The sequence below is a fragment of the Hevea brasiliensis genome, chromosome 7 (assembly GCF_030052815.1).
Source record: "Hevea brasiliensis isolate MT/VB/25A 57/8 chromosome 7, ASM3005281v1, whole genome shotgun sequence".
Classification (NCBI taxonomy): Eukaryota; Viridiplantae; Streptophyta; class Magnoliopsida; order Malpighiales; family Euphorbiaceae; genus Hevea; species Hevea brasiliensis.
The window spans coordinates 103,813,311-103,831,260 of NC_079499.1; the positions used below are offsets into that span (position 1 = coordinate 103,813,311).

Consider the following 17,950-nt stretch of genomic DNA (forward strand, 5'->3'; position numbering starts at 1 on the left):
TCTTTCTTGGGGCATGTAGTATCAGAAGAGGGCATTAATGTAGATCCAAGTAAGATTGAAGCTGTCCTTAATTGGAGGTTACCCAGAAATGTCACAGAGATTCGCAGTTTTCTGGGTTTAGCTGGATACTACCGTAGATTTGTGAAGGGATTCTCCATGTTCGCATCTCCATTGACCAAGCTGCTTAGAAAAGATGTGAAATTTCAGTGGACGGATAAATGCCAACAGAGTTTTGATGAATTGAAGAAATGTTTAACTGAAGCGCCAGTCCTGACTTTACCTACTCCAGGTAAAGAATATACAGTTTATAGTGATGCTTCTCACAATGGGTTAGGCTGTGTATTGATGCAAGATCGAAATGTCATTGCCTATGCATCACGCCAGCTAAAATCGCATGAGAGGAACTATCCGACACATGACTTGGAGCTTGCAGCTATTGTGTTTGCTCTTAAGATCTGGAGACATTATTTGTATGGGGAAAAGTGTTACATCTACACAGATCATAAGAGTTTGAAGTATTTGGGCACCCAGAAGGAGTTGAATTTGAGACAGAGGAGATGGTTAGAGTTGATAAAAGACTATGATTGTTTGATAGACTATCAGCCAGGGAAAGCTAATGTTGTGGCTGATGCCTTAAGTCGTAAGACTATGGCAAGTCTGCGGATTACTCCTTTGTCTTTGGTACATGAGTTAAGATCATTGCATGCCAGCTTAGAGATTAATGATGATGGACAGACAGCAGTTGAATGGCATGTACAGCCAGTGTTGATTGATCAGATTAGAATGGTCGCTCGTAATGATCGAAGTATCGGTCGATGGAAGAAGTCCGACAGGGCAAGAAACCAGAATTCTCAATCAAAGATGATGGTTTATTGCTACACCAGGGTAGAATGTGTGTTCCTAATGATGTTGAATTGAGGAAGATCATTTTGAAGGAAGCACATGAGTCTCCTTTTGCCATGCACCCTGGTGGCACAAAAATGTATAGGGGGCTAAAGGAGCATTACTGGTGGATGGGTATCAAAAGAGATGCGGCAGAGTTTGTATCCAAATGCCTAACTTATCAGCAAGTGAAGGCAGAGCATCAAGTACCCACTGGGTTGTTACATCCACTACCAGTACCAGAATGGAAATGGGAAAGAATAACAATGGATTTTGTGATGGGACTTCCGAGGACACAGAAGAGTCATGATGCAGTATGGGTCATTGTCGACAGACTAACTAAGTCTGCTCATTTTCTGCCAGTCCGGATGGATTACAGTTTAGAAAGATTGGCTAAGTTGTACATTGATGAGATTGTGAGACTGCATGGAGTACCAGTATCCATCGTATCAGACAGAGATCCTAGGTTCACTTCTAGATTCTGGGGTAGTCTTCAGAGAGCCCTAGGAACTAGAATGAACTTCAGTACTGCATTCCATCCACAGACAGATGGCTAGTCTGAGAGGGTAATTCAGATCTCGGAGGACATGCTACGGGCTTGTGTGATTGAATTTGAGGGCAGTTGGGACACACACTTGCCTTTGATTGAGTTTGCTTACAACAACAGCTATCAATCAAGCATCGGGATGCCTCCATATGAAGCTTTGTATGGCAGAAAATGTAGAACCCCGTTGTGTTGGGATGACGTGGGTGAAAGAAAGATGATTGGACCCGAAATTGTTCAGCAAACTGAGGAGAAGATCAGGGTGATCAAAGATCGACTTAAGACTGCATCAGACCGGCAGAAGTCCTACATTGATTTGAAGAGAAGAGATATTAAGTATGCAGTGGGTGAGAAAGTTTTCCTCAAGGTTTTCTCTTGGAAGAGAATTATGAGATTTGGCAGAAAGGGGAAATTGAGTCCTCATTTCATTGGGCCATATGAAGTTCTGGAAAGAGTGGGTCCTTTGGCATATCATTTGGCACTACCTCCAGAGTTGGAGAAGATACATAATGTCTTCCATGTGTCTATGTTGAGGAGGTATCGATCAAACCCATCTCATGTACTATCAGTGGAAGAAATTGAAGTGAATCCATACCTCACATATGAGAAAGAACCCATAGTGATTCTGGCTTATAAGGTGAAGCAGCTACGGAACAAGCAGATACCATTGATAAAAGTGCTGTGGAACAATCATTCGGGCCAGGAGGCTACTTGGGAACGAGAGGAGGACATGAGGAGACAGCACCCACAGCTGTTCAGAGATTAATACCATGTAAAATTTCGAGACGAAATTTATTTTAAGGGGTGGAGAATTATAACACCCCTATTTGTATAGCCTGGTATATTTCACTGTTCCGGTGACTGGTGTCGGTTTAGACAATTAAGGGGATTAGAACCATACTTAAGACAACTAGAGAAGCCATAAATATAAATAATTAGTAATGTCTAATTAGTTAAGTATAAACAAGAAAAACAGAACATAAGAAGTTAAACGAGCCGAGAGTCACAGCGATGGGTGACCTTCTCGGGAAGGACTGCGAAGTTGATTTAAACTCAAATTTTGAACCGTAAAATGTGACGCTGCGGTCCTTAGGACCCTTATGAACATAGTGGAAAAGAGAAAATCACGAAAAAGAACTATTAAGCCAGTCAAATAATTAGGTCAAGGAGCCGGAAGAAATATTGAATTAATTGTAAACCGGGATGAACCGGCGAGGGGCAATTTGGTCAATTGACCCCGAGAGCTGACTCCTGACCTAACTGTCAAATAAAATCGGAGAAAAGAAAACTTCGGAATCAAGAATTAAATTAAAGAACTAATAGAAAAAAAAAAAGAGAAAATGAAAAAGTTAAAAAGGTGTAGGGATATGACATCATGCATGATATCATGCATGATGCCATAAATCTCATAATTTATAAATTAATTAAAATGAATTGTGGTCTTTCATAAGACATAAAAAAAGAAAGGAAAAGAAAAAAAAAATCAATTGGTCTTCTCTCCCAAAGTTGCCGCCTCCCATCCTTCTTCCTCCCTCACCATTGCAAATCTCATTTAAAGCTTGCTTCAAGCTTTGAAACCATCATTAAATCCCAAATCCTCCCATACTTGCTTCACAAAAGCTTGATTTAATCACTTGAGAGGAAGAGTGGTCATCAAAGAATTGAAGAAAATTGAGAGGAAGTGAAAGTTCAAAGACACCTAACAAGGTTAGTAATACAAACTTTAAATTTTTAGTTTAATTAGTGTATGTATGGCATCAAGAACTTGTAAATAAACTTAAAATGAAAAAAAAAATATGTGTGAGGGACTAAACTGAAATTCGGCCAGCAGGGAGGGAAGAGTGATTTGCATGAATTGAATGGTTTGAATGGGTTTAAGAACTTTAGTTAGTTGAATGGTTAGGATTAAAAGCTTTGAAGGTAGTTAAATGCATGAGGTTAGTGAATTAGGGTTTGGACATTAGGGTTTAGAGACAAAAAATGTGAAAAACTTTTAAATGGTGTCTTTGACCTAATGTGAAGTGAAAAATGGTCATTTGTGACCAAATGAGGTGTGTTAGAAGTGTTGGAATTAAAAGCCAATTCGGATTGGATAAGGTCATGTGCTGGCAGCAGACCAAAATCTCCTTTGAGGGACCAAAAATGAAATTTTACAAGTCCAATGGATATGAGACCAATTGGGGATGAAAATAGGCACTAAATGACACAATTTTCATTTAGGAAGCATGCCCAAAAAGTGACTAAAACCTAGTGAACAAAGTGACCAAAGTTGAAAAATTGCAGGCTGCCCTGCACAAACTGACCAAATGAACAGTATTTGTTCATTTGGTCATAACTTGAGCTAGGCAGGTCAAAATGACCTAAACTTTTACCAGTGGTTAGATGAGATATAGACCTAAAACTTTCATGAAGAACACCAACCCAAATTATGCCATTAACCCAATCAAATTACTGAGCCAAGTTGGATCACTGAATCTGCAGATTGCAGATTTGCCATTTGAACAGTAAAGTTTCAAGGGCTATAACTCTCTCTAGAAAGCTCCGATTTAGGTGATTATTGAACCGATGGAAACTTAAGGCATAGTAGAACATTTCATATGAAGAAAGTTAGACCAAATTATGGACCTAACTTGATCAAATTGTTGAACGAAGTTGGAATTAATAATCTGCCAGAACAAAATTCTGCAGCATGAACAGTAAACGTAATTTGCTTATAACTTGAGCTACAAAACTCCAATTTGAGTGATTCAAAAAGGAAAATAAACTTAATACAATAAAAAACATTTTCTATGAAGAAAGTTTTATCAAATTCCAACAGTAAACTGACCAATGAAATAGTACAATTCGGGACACCAAAACTGAAAATTTGGCAATTTTATCTAAAAGACCTAAGTTTTGAGAAAAGGACCAAAACCAACAAGTTTGGCGACCAAAATGTGGTATGTGGGTGAAGTTGGAATTCTCATACCTATTAAGCCTTAGAAAGTCAACAATTTGACTTGAATAGTGTAGTGAATAGTAACCCAAAACACAAAAATTTAAGGAACGTCGAGTTTAGCACGTTAGAGTTAGGTAAAAGTGAAGTTAAATTTATTTTTGGATTTATGCTAAGTTATGGTACTGAAACACTGTAAAATTGTGTGTTTCAGTTAAAAAGAACACCGAAAAAGAACCCGAAGAATCGAGTCAAGGCCAAGAGGCGACTTGCTTGAGGTTTGTGCACAACATCACTATGCTTTAAAATTCATTGATAAAGTGAATGAAATATGTATTTTACTTTTGTTTTGAATTGTTGAAAGTTTATTTGTGACATTATTTATAATGTTTTGATTTAAATTGTGAAAGTTATTGTGTATATTTGAAATAGCAATGTTTAGCAAATTGTTAAGATAAGTTTTGAAACCACAGTGTCATGATCATATATTTGAACACCTCACTAGCATGACTAGTGGGGGTAATTAGTTTCGAATTTTGATTCCTTCTCTGGAGAAGTGTTGAGGTATGCCAGTAGAAAAGGATGTGAATGGATATCCATATATTTGAGCTAGCTAGCCTTGTGATGTGATTTCTCTTTAGCCTCTGGCTATTGAGATTCTATTTGTTTCGAATGGCATGATCTAACTGTGGGTTTTATGAAATGTGTTTTGATACTTTGAAATGAACTTGGTTTGCATTTAAAATCTCATAATGCATGATTTGTACTTAATTCTCATGTTCAGCCAAATTTTTGAATAAACGTGATTTAAGTTTTGCATAAAGATTATTTTAGTATGTTGCGCACCACTGAGTCTTAGTACTCAGCGATAGCTTCTATTGCTGTCGCAGATACAGAGACTAGAGGAGCAGCAGACTGAGCTGCTGAGGTGTGAGGAGCTATCAGCTTAAAGTCATCGGGTATAATTTATACCCTAATTGTAAATATTTCTTTTGATGTATATATTGCATATAAAAGTATGGACATGTAAATGGGTCTTGAGCAGCTTGTACAAAGTTTATATGAAGTTTGTAATAAAAATTTAGTTTGAATTTCCTTTGATGTAAATTTTGTAATGATGTATATATATAAATTGTTTTGTCTCTAATGAAATATGAGTGAAACTATTTTATTTAATTTGAATGAAATGTATTGTTAGTATTTTGAGGATTATTGAATTTTGAACTTAAGAAATTGATTGAAATGATTGTGGAGTTGTTGAAATGGATTGAGTTTGATTGTGAATTTGAAGTAGTTGTTGAGAAAACATTTTTAGAAGTGCTTTTTACAGATATTTGAAGAACTGTTTTCTCAAAATACAGACAGAACTCTGTCAAAATTTTTATAAAATTTGCGGAAAACTAAAATGAACCAAAAATATTAACTAGTTTTAATTTTAACTAAATGTTTTAAATACTTATTAGAAAATACTCACCACTTATCAAAAATAAGAAAATTGTTTTAAAATCCCTTGTAGGGTACTTAATGAATTATCGGTAGGTGAAGTTCGGTAGTTCATTAGGTATTCTACGAGATCATGTTATGCCTTACAGAGGGGTAAGGTGTGACATCTAAGATAATTGTGGTAACCTCCTCCACCTTCAAAGTCTCATTCCCAACTGTTGGGGCTGTCATCAAGTTTTTTATAAGATTTTGAGAGAGATGTTAAAAGCACGAAGGCTTTATCTTTATCATCAACTTTCACACCAATGATAGCTAATTGGATAATTAATTTATTGAAAACATTAAGGTGATCACTCACATCAGTACCTTCATCCATTCTGAATTGGTACAACTACTTCTTCAAGTACAAATAATTTGTGAGTAACTTTGACATGTACAGGCTCTCTAATTTTTTTCACAAAACAACTGGCAAAATCTCCTCTAAAATATTATACTTCACATTAAAGGCTAATATTAATCTAATCGTACTCACCGCCTTTTTGTTGAAGTTCCTCCCAATCATCATCATTTCATAGTCGCCGGTTGATTCTCGTTCAATGCTTTAATTAATCATTGTTGTACAAGAACATCCTTCATGGTGCTTTGTTTTTCCCATTGACCTCAAATTTTATACTCGCCATCTTTAACATATTGAACTACAAGTCTGATACAATCCACACAAATTAAAGATGTAATTCGGCATAAACCTACTTTATCAACAAATCCACTAGCAAAGAAAAAATAATTATACAACCACTAATTATTTTTTTACCCTCAAAATTACTCAACAAAACTCATAAAATTTTACACATCTCTCCATTTCGTGAGTGAGCTTTCTACCACAATATAATGACCAATCAGCTACACATATATATCAACCACTAAAATTTAATACTTTTAAAATTTTAATTATTAAATTTCATAATTTAAATTTTACTAAAGTTTCTATTTTATATAATCTTAACTTGACTCTAACAAGAAAGCATTAGATTCTGTAGAGATGATGACTAATAATAAAATGAAACAATAATGTGACCCGTCATATTTATTGGTTTAAAAGATCAATGTCTATGTTTCTGTTCTACTTGCCTACGGAACTCCTTACTTTCAATCAGGTCAATTATGGTGTCTTTGTACGTGGTCCTACACATTAGGACACTTCTAAAACCTTCCTCCTGCACTCAGAAATTTCGAAAAGTATAGCAAAAACAGAGCAAAAAAAGACAGAGATATGGAAAATCAATTATGGTGTCTTTGTACATGGTCCTATAAATTAGGACACTTCTAAAACCTTCCTTCTGCACTCAGAAATTTCGAAAATTATAGCAAAAACAGAGCAAAAAAAGACAGAGATATGGAAACTGTGGAAGATGTGGTGATCGTTGGTGCTGGAATAGCAGGGTTGGCCACCGCAGTAGCCTTGAAGAGAGTTGGGGTTCGATCTTTGATCTTAGAGAAATCAGAAACGCTCCGATCCACTGGTGCAGGCTTAACCCTCACGCCAAATGCTTGGCTTGCTCTTGATGCTCTTGGCGTTTCTCATAAACTTAATGCCCTTTATACTCCTTTCACAAGGTATGTAAAAACTAATGCTTCATAATCAGCCAGAAAATTTGTTCTAATTACATAAATATATGATTCTTAATCTTCTTATAATTATTATTAGGGGGTCTGTAACGACTGTGGCTACGGGAGCTGTTCAAGAGGTCTTATTCACTGTAAATTCTCAAGTACCTAGATCAGTTCATCGCAAAGCTTTATTAGAGGCTCTAGCAGAAGAATTGCCAGCTGATTCAATTCGATTTTCTTCCAAGTTTACCTCTATTGAACAGCACAAACTTGGAGATGCTTCCATTGTTGTACTTCATTTGGAAGATGGAACTACTATCAAATCAAAGGTATATATATCATATCAAGTAATGTTCATGTCATGAGTTCAAAGTTTGGAGCCAATGAACCCAAAAATGAAAGTTTTACATAAAGAAAAAGATTAACCTTTTTTATGGGGATGCTATTGTAGGTTTTGATTGGTTGTGATGGGGTGCACTCGGTGGTGGCAAAATGGCTTGGACTTTCTGCACCAGTTCATTCAGGTCAAGCAGCAGTGCGTGGATTGGCAGTTTTTCCACAAGGCCATGGGTTTAATAAAGAAGTGACGCAGTTTAAGGATGTTGTGAAAGGGGCTGGTTTCGTCCCTCTAAACGACAAAGAGTTATACTGGTTTTTAATTTGTCCTGAAGGTGAAAACATGGCGCGAGACCCACAACTAATACAGAAGGAAGTGATTGAGAAGTATGCATACAATTTTCCCTCACAATTCCTAGACGTGGTCCGTCATGCTGATCTCTCAAATTTGACATGGGCGCCATTGTTGTTGAGACGTCCATGGGATGTCATATTTGGAAATCTAAGCAAAGGAAACATCACAGTGGCAGGTGATGCTATGCACCCAATGACACCTCATCTAGCACAAGGTGGGTGTTCAGCTTTAGAGGATGCAGTTGTATTGGGCAGACACATTGGGAATTCTTTTATCAAAAATGGGAGACTGCTTGTTTCAGAGGAAATGGCTCGAGCCTTAGATGGGTATGTGAAAGAAAGGAGGTGGCGAGCGGCTACTCTCATCACTGCTTCCTTTCTATCAACATGGATGCAACAAGGCGGTTCTCAATGGTGGAAGAAAGTTTTCTATGCATTCATCTTCCCTAAACTCTCTAATGTTGCTCGTTATGACTGTGGGACACTGCCAAGAGTCTCTGCCTCTGCTGAGCTGCAGCATTCCTCTGATAAATCAGACTAGATTTTTTTCAAGAATTGTCCATGGGTATCATTTGCATATGAGTTGGTTTAGTCTAAAACCAATTAGGTTAGAATTTTTTTTTCTATTAATTTTCAACTAAGCCATGAGGTTATGTGGGTAGCAATAAATAAGGTTTCATCAATTATTTTAATTTTAACAATTTAGATTAAATTGAATAAATTAGTTATAATTTTAATTTCCATTTATGTTCCTTCCCTAAGGCATCTGATGCTCTCCTCTCCTATACCTTCTGATCATAATAAGGCTGTAAATTTGTTTGATGATATTACAAAAATCATATTTCATTAATAATTTTATAAATGAGTTGGAGAAGCCCAAACCCTATTTGAAACGATACAAATACTAATTATCAAATTAGAATCCCCCTCAAACTCTATAATACAAATCTGACCGTATCCACATATAACTTTAATAAAACGGATCCCATCTGCTACCAAATCTCTCATTCCAAAGTTTGACAAGTATCTGGCAAGACACTTATGTGGCAGTGCAACACTATTAAAAAATAAAATAATATTATAAGAAATTATTATCACAACTCATTTACTACAATTGTTTTCTCACAGGCCATTACCTCTTCTCTCTTATCATTATTTATGTTCGTTCACTTACAACACCTTTTACTTGCCCTTCCTATGTGTAGCATTTTTCTTTTTTATTTTATTTTTTGACACATAATATTGCTATCTAATAATATTACTTTAAATCTAATCAAATTATGATAAGGGTGGCTTTAGTGTAATATTTGTAAAGTTTAGAAATTTTATAATAACAAAATGGAGATGAAGAATTTTTACCCGCACCTTTATGCATTCCACACTCTCTCCGCTAGCTATATATATATATATATTTCTCCGTCACAGGTAGCTTCAGAGAATTCGTTATTAACCCCAGCTGTGACGCTTCCCTCATTCCTTCTAGAACCTTCTCTTACTCTTTTCCAGAAACTTCTGCAGCAAAATGTGACTTGGGCCTTTTGAATCCCTTTCTGGTATATACCCGTGGCTTACCAGGCCCCCCTTTTCTGAGGCCCATCTGATCCCAATCAGATTCCTGCGTGGTTGAGGAGTTGATAAAAGCCACTGATCCCTCCTCGTAATGATCATCAGTATCGAATGGCATTGGAGGCTCAAGTAACCACTCAGTGAAGTTGTCGGCCATCGGAGACTCTTCAGTTGTCCTCTTATTCAACTTCAAATCATAATCGAGTTCCAAGAAATCAGCACAACCTTCCTTCAGATCAAATGATATCGAATCCGTTTCCCAACTTGAATATCCGCTAAAGTAACTTGCAGATGAGCTAGAACTTGGATCATGCACTACCTCATCTTGCCTGTAAGTGTAAACCAGATAGACCCCGCATCTTGTCAGGGTTGAACCAATTGATGCTCCAACGACTTTAAATGAAACCTCAAAGTGAGACAAACCATTATGCTTCAAATGCAAGCCCTTGATAAAACGAGATGGTTCAACCACATATCATCCGACTCCAATGAAAAGAACTGTCTTGAAAGCATTATCACATTTTGACCATTGTTGAAAACTACACATGATATGTTTGCTGTCTTTGAACTTAAAATGGCACAAAGAACCAAAGCTCTGATTTTCTTGCACTTCTGTGAGGCTACTTGGAATGATAATGAATCCTTTTCACTAACAAAGCTAAACCAATCTGGAATCTTACTTCCAGGAAGAAATATTTCAATCCGAAGGTCCTGACGAAATTCCTGCTACGTGAAAATCAGCAAATTAATGGTCAGGGCTAACAAATAAAGGGAAAATTAAGTTGAAAGGGTATTTAATTCAACCCACACGAACTCACGAACCACTTTACAAAAGAAACGTATGCATTTATACGCACTTGCAGAAACAAATTTGTGACCGAAGACAGCAAGAGCAAGAGAGGACACTAACGATAAAAATACTATTCAAGTTTGAAGACACACTAACCTTGCTTAGTAATGACTTCTCCAAAAATTTGCCCCCATTTTCAGCAAGTTGGTGGCAGTTGGAGAAGTCAATAGCATGAAGTTTGTTTCGTTTCCCCACTTCATTACAATTAAAAACCCTTTGTAACTGTGAAAATCTTTCCAGTGATCCACAATCTCTTGCCTCTACTCTCTTGATATTCATTGGAAGTTCTGGAATTTCTTGGACCTTCTTACAGTTGGATAATTTGAGACTCCTCAAGTTATTCAGTAGGCGAATGCTTTGTGGAAGACGGGCAAAATCATTACCTGAAAGATCCAAGTTCCTCAACATGGAAAAGCAATGATGGTACTTTAGGAAATTGATTCCCGACAGTTTCCAGTTTTGTAGATCCAGAAATCTCAACTTAGGAAACCCTGATAAGGAAGGTCCATTACAAGTCAATGGAAACTCATCAAGTCTAGAGCAACCTTCAAGAAGTAGACGCTTAAGACATCCCAACTTATAAATGCTACTTCGAAGATTGTTGAGGTTTTTGCAATATGTCACGGTTAAGACTTTAAGCCGAGTCAGACTTTCAATTGATGAAGGGAGAACTTCTATTGCCGTTCCATGTAGACAAACTTTCTCCAGCAATTTCATCTCTTCCAAAATATCTGGAAATGCCTCAAGTTTCGTGCAGCCAGTTAGAAGAAGTGTTCCAAGAGATCTCAATTTGAATCTACTTGGAAGACTTTTCAGGTTAATGCAGAACTCAAAGCTAAAAAATTCAAGTTTATCAAGATACCCAACAGACTGATGAACCTCAACTAAATTTGAACAACCTCCAAGATTCAACCTTTCAAGATTTGGGATGAATGAGAAGTCGGGTATTTCTATTAGGGATTCACACCCTCTCAAATCCATATATCTCAAGCAATTCTGTAAAACATAGGAGAAAACTTTAATTAATATATTTATATAAGAATGCTATTATATAAAATTTATATATAGAAAGAACTGCTAAACAATTATGTAACCTTGAATCCTTCCCCAAATTGTGTGATGTAGCTATGACACAAGTTAAGCCCAACAAGTTTTCTTGCCCGAAATCCAGATGGCATTGATGGCAATGGACAATCAGGCCATTCAAGCCACCTTAACTCATTAGGGAGATCCACAGGGCCTCCAGTGATACGAGCATTGCGGATTAACAGTATTCGAAGTCTTCGCATTTTCAAAAATGCTTCAGCACTCAACTGTATCTCTTCGGATTCAGGTAGGTCTACCAAAATGCCTTTGATGTCATCTGTTCCCTAACAATTCAAAGTATTTAAACCATACAACGTATTAGAAATTAGTCTATTATAATGATGTTTCTTGTGAACAAGAAAGAGGAAAAAATGTAGCATCTAAACTTAAAGGAGAAATGCTCTATTCATGTGGACTTACCATATTTCCCGCGAGAACCTCAAGAACATCCTCATGAAACCACAATCTGCTGCGCCCATTAGGTTTTGAAGATTACTGGCGAACAACTTCTTTGCCCATTGATTGTACTAAAGCATGCATCTGTATCTTACTGTTTTCTATACTTATCAAGGACTTCTCAATGAGGACTTTTACTCCAATGACTTGGCTGAAATCACATGCATCTAGAATTTTCATCACAACATCTTTGTCCATCCCTTTATAGAAGCATGCAAGATCAAGGAAAATGTCTTTCTCATTATCCTCCAGGCCATCATAGCTTATCTTGAGTATTTCAAATATCTGTTTATTAGGACTTTTTTTCAGCTAAGCCATTTCACTTTTCCATTCACGGGCCTTTTGTACAAAAAGGAGCCCAGCACAAGAAGAGCTAATGGAAGGCTGTCAGAATAATTTACAAAACAATGTGAAAGCTCTGCATAATCATCCGGAGGCTGGGAATTCCTAAACGCATTCCAACTAAAAAGCTCAAGAGCATCATCAGGGTGTAATTCTTTAATCTTGTACACTCCATCCACTCCATAGACAACTAGCAAATGTTCATCTCTTGTTGTGACAATGATTCTACTTCCAGCACCGAAACAATTTTGTGCAGCTAATTTTTTCAATTGGTCCTCATTATCCACATCATCAATAACAATAAGAACCCTGTTACTGCATAAAATCTTCTTTACGTTATTGATTCCTCCAGCAGAGTTACCCATCAATACATTTTTATCTCCTGTTATGTCAGTAAGAATGGTTTAATGCAGAGTTTGCACTGAGGTTTTTCTAACATCGTCAAGAAAGCAACACCTTTCAAATTGATCAGCAATTTTGTTATAAATGGCTTTGGCAAGACTTGTCTTGCCTATTCCACCAATTCCGCATATCCCTACCATGCGAACATCTTTTACCCCAATGCTTAACATACAAATCATCTCTTCTACTTAGGATTTTATACCAACATGATGCTCAGGAACGGGTAACAATTTGCAGTTCAGTTTAACTGAAACAATTTCAACAATATTCTGAATAAATTTAGCCTCATCCCTGCCAAATTTTGAATCATGAGTGACATATAATGATCAAAAAGCAACCACAAAGCAGACTAAGCAAAGCCAAAACAATTAAGAGTACTAACACTTTGATGATAATTTGGTTCTAATTAATTATAAAAAATTAAAATTACTTTTCTTACGCACAATATTATGAATGAGGGTGGCTTTGCTATAACTGTAAAGTTTCTATTGGTGATCTAAAGGTTGAGGGTTTGAATCATAAAGTAAGATTGGATACATTAACCCTCCCCATAGCCTACAAAATTAAGTCTACCGAAAATTAAAGATGACAATGGATATCATATTAGTAACACTCAAGATACTTGAATATGAACCCAAATTTAATATTATTATTATCAAATTCAATTTAAATTCGATGATGACTATGCAATTATTAGCCTAAACTATTTATTACTAATTTATTAAAAAATATATTTTTATCAATAATTTATATATTAAAATTTAATAATTTTATAAAAATATTTAAATTTGATTTTAAAATATAATTTTTCGAAATTTATAAACAAAATTATTAAAAAATATATTTAATTAATAATTTTATAAATGAGTTCAAGAATTCCAAACCCCATTTTAAACGATGCAAACATTAATTATCAAATTAGAATCCCTCTCAAACTCTATAATACAAATCTGACTATATCCACATATAACTATAATAAAACGGATCCCATCTGCTACCAAAAATACTCCATCCGTATCGAAAAAAAAAAATAAAAAAAAAAACTCCATCCTGACATTACTGCACAAGATATTCAATTTAGCTAGTAGCATCAAATGAAAGAAATTGGAAATGAAAAAGAATAATCATCAAGCAGATCAAGGGTTAACATTATTACCCATTATCCAAGTGCCACCCTGACAATTTAGCAGCCTTAGCAAGAGCTTCCCTCCATTTCAACTTCTCCTCCGAATGCGCTTCAAGTTTATGAAATGCTTGGCCAAACCTGCCAGTCTGGTGCTCTACACCTCAGGATCCACCTTGTAGAAGATGGGGAAAACGACATGGTTTTTTGAATCATGCTTAAAAGCAAGCATCGTCAGCAATTCATCCAAGCAATATGGAGAAGAAGCATAGTCTTGAGAGAAGACAACAATAGAAATCCTTGAACCTTTGATGGCATCAGCAATCGAACGAGTGATCTCTTCTCCTCTTTCAATATTCCCATCGATGAAAATGTTGATTCCTTTACTGCGCATAGCGTGATGTACATGGCTGGTGAAGTTACTGCGAGTTTCTTTGCCTCTGAAACTCAAGAAGACATCGTACTTCCACTGAAAATTTCTTGAGGAAGAAGAAGTAGCCATTGCCGTCCACTGTAAATTTTTGCAGGGCAGAAATGTTTCCACTGCCTTTTCAGTCCTCGCTATTCGAGTCAATACATGCTTTCCTTCCATCCTCCGATAAGGGAAGGCCCAATGAACGTGTGGGCCCGTTAAAGGAAAAGGGAAAGGGAAGTAGAGTAAATTACAGAATTATCCAAGTAGAGTAAATTACAGAATTATCCAAGGTTTAATAAAAGTTACAGATTAATTCTTTAACAAAAAAGATTCATCCGTGATATTACGACGAGGATCTTATAAGTAATTTATTGTATTATCACAGGAATCTTAAAAGGAATTATATTTTTTTTCTCTCTAATAATTAATATTTCTTTATTTTATTATAATAAATAATTTAAAAAAAAATATCTCACTTTATTTATTATTTTAAAAAATAAAAAATATATATATTAATTATTTTTTTTAACTTTACTCTTATTTATTATTATTTTAATAAATTTATCTCTTCTTAATATTTTTTTTAGAATCCAATAATACTATAAGGATTTTTCAATCAATTATTATTTTTTTCATAAAAATAATATTATTGAAAAAAATAATATTATTCAATTATTTTCTCAATTTTTATACAAAAATCTTTAAATATTACTTAAATGGGACGGAGGCAGCACTATTTTCTCCATCCTATAATTAATTTTTTTTTCACTCTCTCATCCCATCATTCCCTTTTTTTTTTTCTTTTAACTCTTTTTTTTTTCTTATCTATGATAATAGGTAAAAATTATCTATCAATATTATAAATACTCTCAAACCAATAGGATGGAAAGTGTTGAACAATCACTTTTAAGTAACTGTTATTAGCATTCCTTGTTTACCACTCGTCAATAATATATATCACTTTCTTCAAAAAGATATAGTAGAGAGAGAAAATTTGTTTTTCTTTCTTTTTAGTGTCAACAGCTTGTCTCTTTTTTCTTGTTGGAATATGCAGTTATCCTCTACTCCATCTGGGTGGGGGATGACTCTCCTTTCCTCCGCCTAGATGTGGGTTATCCCCTTTTCAACTCCGGACAAGGCTTGTGGTGTAACAAGACTTTTTTATATAAAATATTTTTAATTAGATTATTAATTTAGTACTATTTTATTCATGGTGTTAAATTAGTATTTTCATAATAATAATATTTTTATTTTATGAATATTATTTTACATGTAATATTATTACTATTATTATTTTAAATTATTATTTGCAATATTGTTATTGTCAAAATCAATTAGAGTATTTAAGATTAAATTATATTATGTGTAAAAATAATTAAATTTTTTTAGAGTATTATTATTATTATTATTATTATTACCAAAATTTTATTTAATTTAAATATAATAAAAGAATTTTGGATCTATTTGAATATACCTAAAAAGTTTAAGGACTAAAAGGGTATTAAGAGTTAAAAAAAAAAAAACCAAAATTTTTAAACAGCAAACAGAACCCTCCCCTCCCGGCCCCCCCCCTGCTGCCCCCCAAATCTCTCTCTCTCTCTGTTCACTGTCCCTCTAGCCAGATCAGTTACAGGCGACGGCCGGCGACCATCAATTGCATCGGCGCAGGCATCATTGGCTAGTGAACAACGGCGGTCTGTGCATTTCTTTGGCAAAATGCGCAAAAGGGAGGTGAATGGTTTTTCGCCATTTTTCAGTGATTCCGACATCGGATCGGAGCCAAACCACCGACGTTCAACTCCTCTTCCTCTAGGCTACCAGATCCAATCAACCTCGCTCTCTATCATCGCTGAAATCTAGCAGATCCAGCCGAGAGAAATAAAAAATTTTGGGGCCAATTTCGGCCAATCCGACCGTTGGATCGATGATCCGAGACTACCTATAGACTCAGAGCGATAAAACCTTTGAGATGAGACTAATCCGGCTACGATCGGACACCGTTTGAAAAAGACGAATATCAGACTATCCATATTACTTGGTGAGATTTTTAATTATTTTTGATACCCGTAAATTAAATATAATTATATGATAACTATTAATAATTTATAGATTTTTTTTAGGTACGATCGGATTTATGATAGCTCACCAACACTCGGGACAGATTTTTTAGCCCGGTTTGAGTGTCCGACGGGCTATCCCGTAAAGGGATCGTGTTTACAGTCATTCCCATCATTTTTATACGTTTTGGACGCGTTCCAGGTAGCAGATTTACAAAGGTAGTCCCTAACTCAAGTTATATAATTTGTGCCTTATTTAAACTAGCTGGTTAAATTTATAAAATATTCTTGACTTAGTAAAATTAAGTAAAATGACTTAATTAATACAAGAATGATGTAGAGAACCTCCAGAAATATTTTTATAATTTTTAAGTGCAAAAAATAATTATTTAGACTGTACAGGAGTTAAGGATTTGAGCTGAAGTTTGGAGAATTGGACCTGATTAGGATTCTTGTAGGCCCCGAATGAGCATTATAATTATTGTTGTGGGCCTATGGCCCTGTGTGTTGCTGTTGTTACGTTTTTCTTACAGGAAAGTTTGGTTTAGTTATAGAGGAGACTTAGCTGAAATTTTAACAAGACCCTAGGAATTATTTTTACTTTTTTAATTAAATTAATTAGTTAATTCTATATAGAGGTCAGTGTGCCTGTATAGGTGATCAGTGCTGGCTAGCCTTTCTTCTCTCTAACCAAATTATCTGTAAGCGGGTTGCCCTGTCTGTGAGTTTGATATTAATTTTATTTGTAATTTCAATATTATTAATTTCTATTCAAGTCATACTCATGCATTCACTTAGATATATATATATATATATATATATATATATATATATATATATATATATATATATATATATATAGTTAAATGCTAGACATGTTCTTTTGTTATATATGTTATTGAATTTGTTTGTGGATGTCGCCTTAAGATAACTTGGAGCTGTGTGTGTGTTGGTGTGAATATGATGTGGATATGAATATAAATAGGACTTGTAATCACGACTGAAGCTTGACTCGCTGGGGCCCAATCTTTATATATGGATAAATCGAGGTGAGCACGGTTTTGAATTGATCTTACTAGCTCCCACACTTGGATTATTAAGCGAAAGTTTAGCTTGAGTTAACCTTTCTGGCAGGTATTGGATCAAGAGAGCTGTATGAGGATTAGCTCCTATATATGTATTGATGTGACACATGCACATGTGAATGCTCTAAATTATCTTTTGTGCGAATATTGGTTGAATTGATGGAATAATGTGAACGTATTGTATTTCATACATAGGAATGCATTAGATTTAGATAGTTATGGAAATTAAATTTAAAATCAATATCTTGCTCTCTGAGTCAAATGCTTATTGCTGTTTAAATATTTTTTTTTCCCAAATTGCAAGAGGAGCAAGTTTATTTTCGAGTCTAACCTGCATTTTTCTTCACAGGTCATGGAGCTTCTTAGTTTAATAATTTTTATTGGGTCTATTTATTTGTTTATTTATTTATCTATTTATCTAATTACTAGAAATCCGTTGTGACATTAATTTATGAAAATAGTATAT

General features: G+C 35.1%; 1 protein-coding gene and 1 pseudogene across 1 annotated transcript; one reads left to right on the forward strand and one right to left on the reverse strand.

Moving 5' to 3' along the window:
- Positions 1-7,120: 7,120 nt before the first annotated feature.
- LOC131181596 (monooxygenase 2-like) lies at positions 7,121-8,839 on the forward strand. The gene is made up of 3 exons (XM_058150396.1): positions 7,121-7,418; positions 7,510-7,741; positions 7,864-8,839. The coding sequence occupies exons 1-3, from the start codon at positions 7,198-7,200 to the stop codon at positions 8,641-8,643; spliced, it is 1,233 nt and encodes a 410-aa protein (XP_058006379.1). The 5' UTR covers positions 7,121-7,197; the 3' UTR covers positions 8,644-8,839.
- Positions 8,840-9,502: 663 nt separating this feature from the next.
- LOC110673571 (disease resistance protein RUN1-like) lies at positions 9,503-14,589 on the reverse strand (annotated as a pseudogene).
- Positions 14,590-17,950: the final 3,361 nt, after the last annotated feature.

What these genes read in the sequence shown, in the direction of transcription:
- LOC131181596 (XM_058150396.1), top strand. Translation starts at nt 7,198, where the DNA reads ATGGAAACTGTGGAAGATGTGGTGATCGTTGGTGCTGGAATAGCAGGG. An exon ending in CTTTATACTCCTTTCACAAG is followed by an intron (nt 7,419 to 7,509) that starts GTATGTAAAAAC and finishes AATTATTATTAG; the next exon opens with GGGGTCTGTAACGACTGTGG. An exon ending in GAACTACTATCAAATCAAAG is followed by an intron (nt 7,742 to 7,863) that starts GTATATATATCA and finishes ATGCTATTGTAG; the next exon opens with GTTTTGATTGGTTGTGATGG.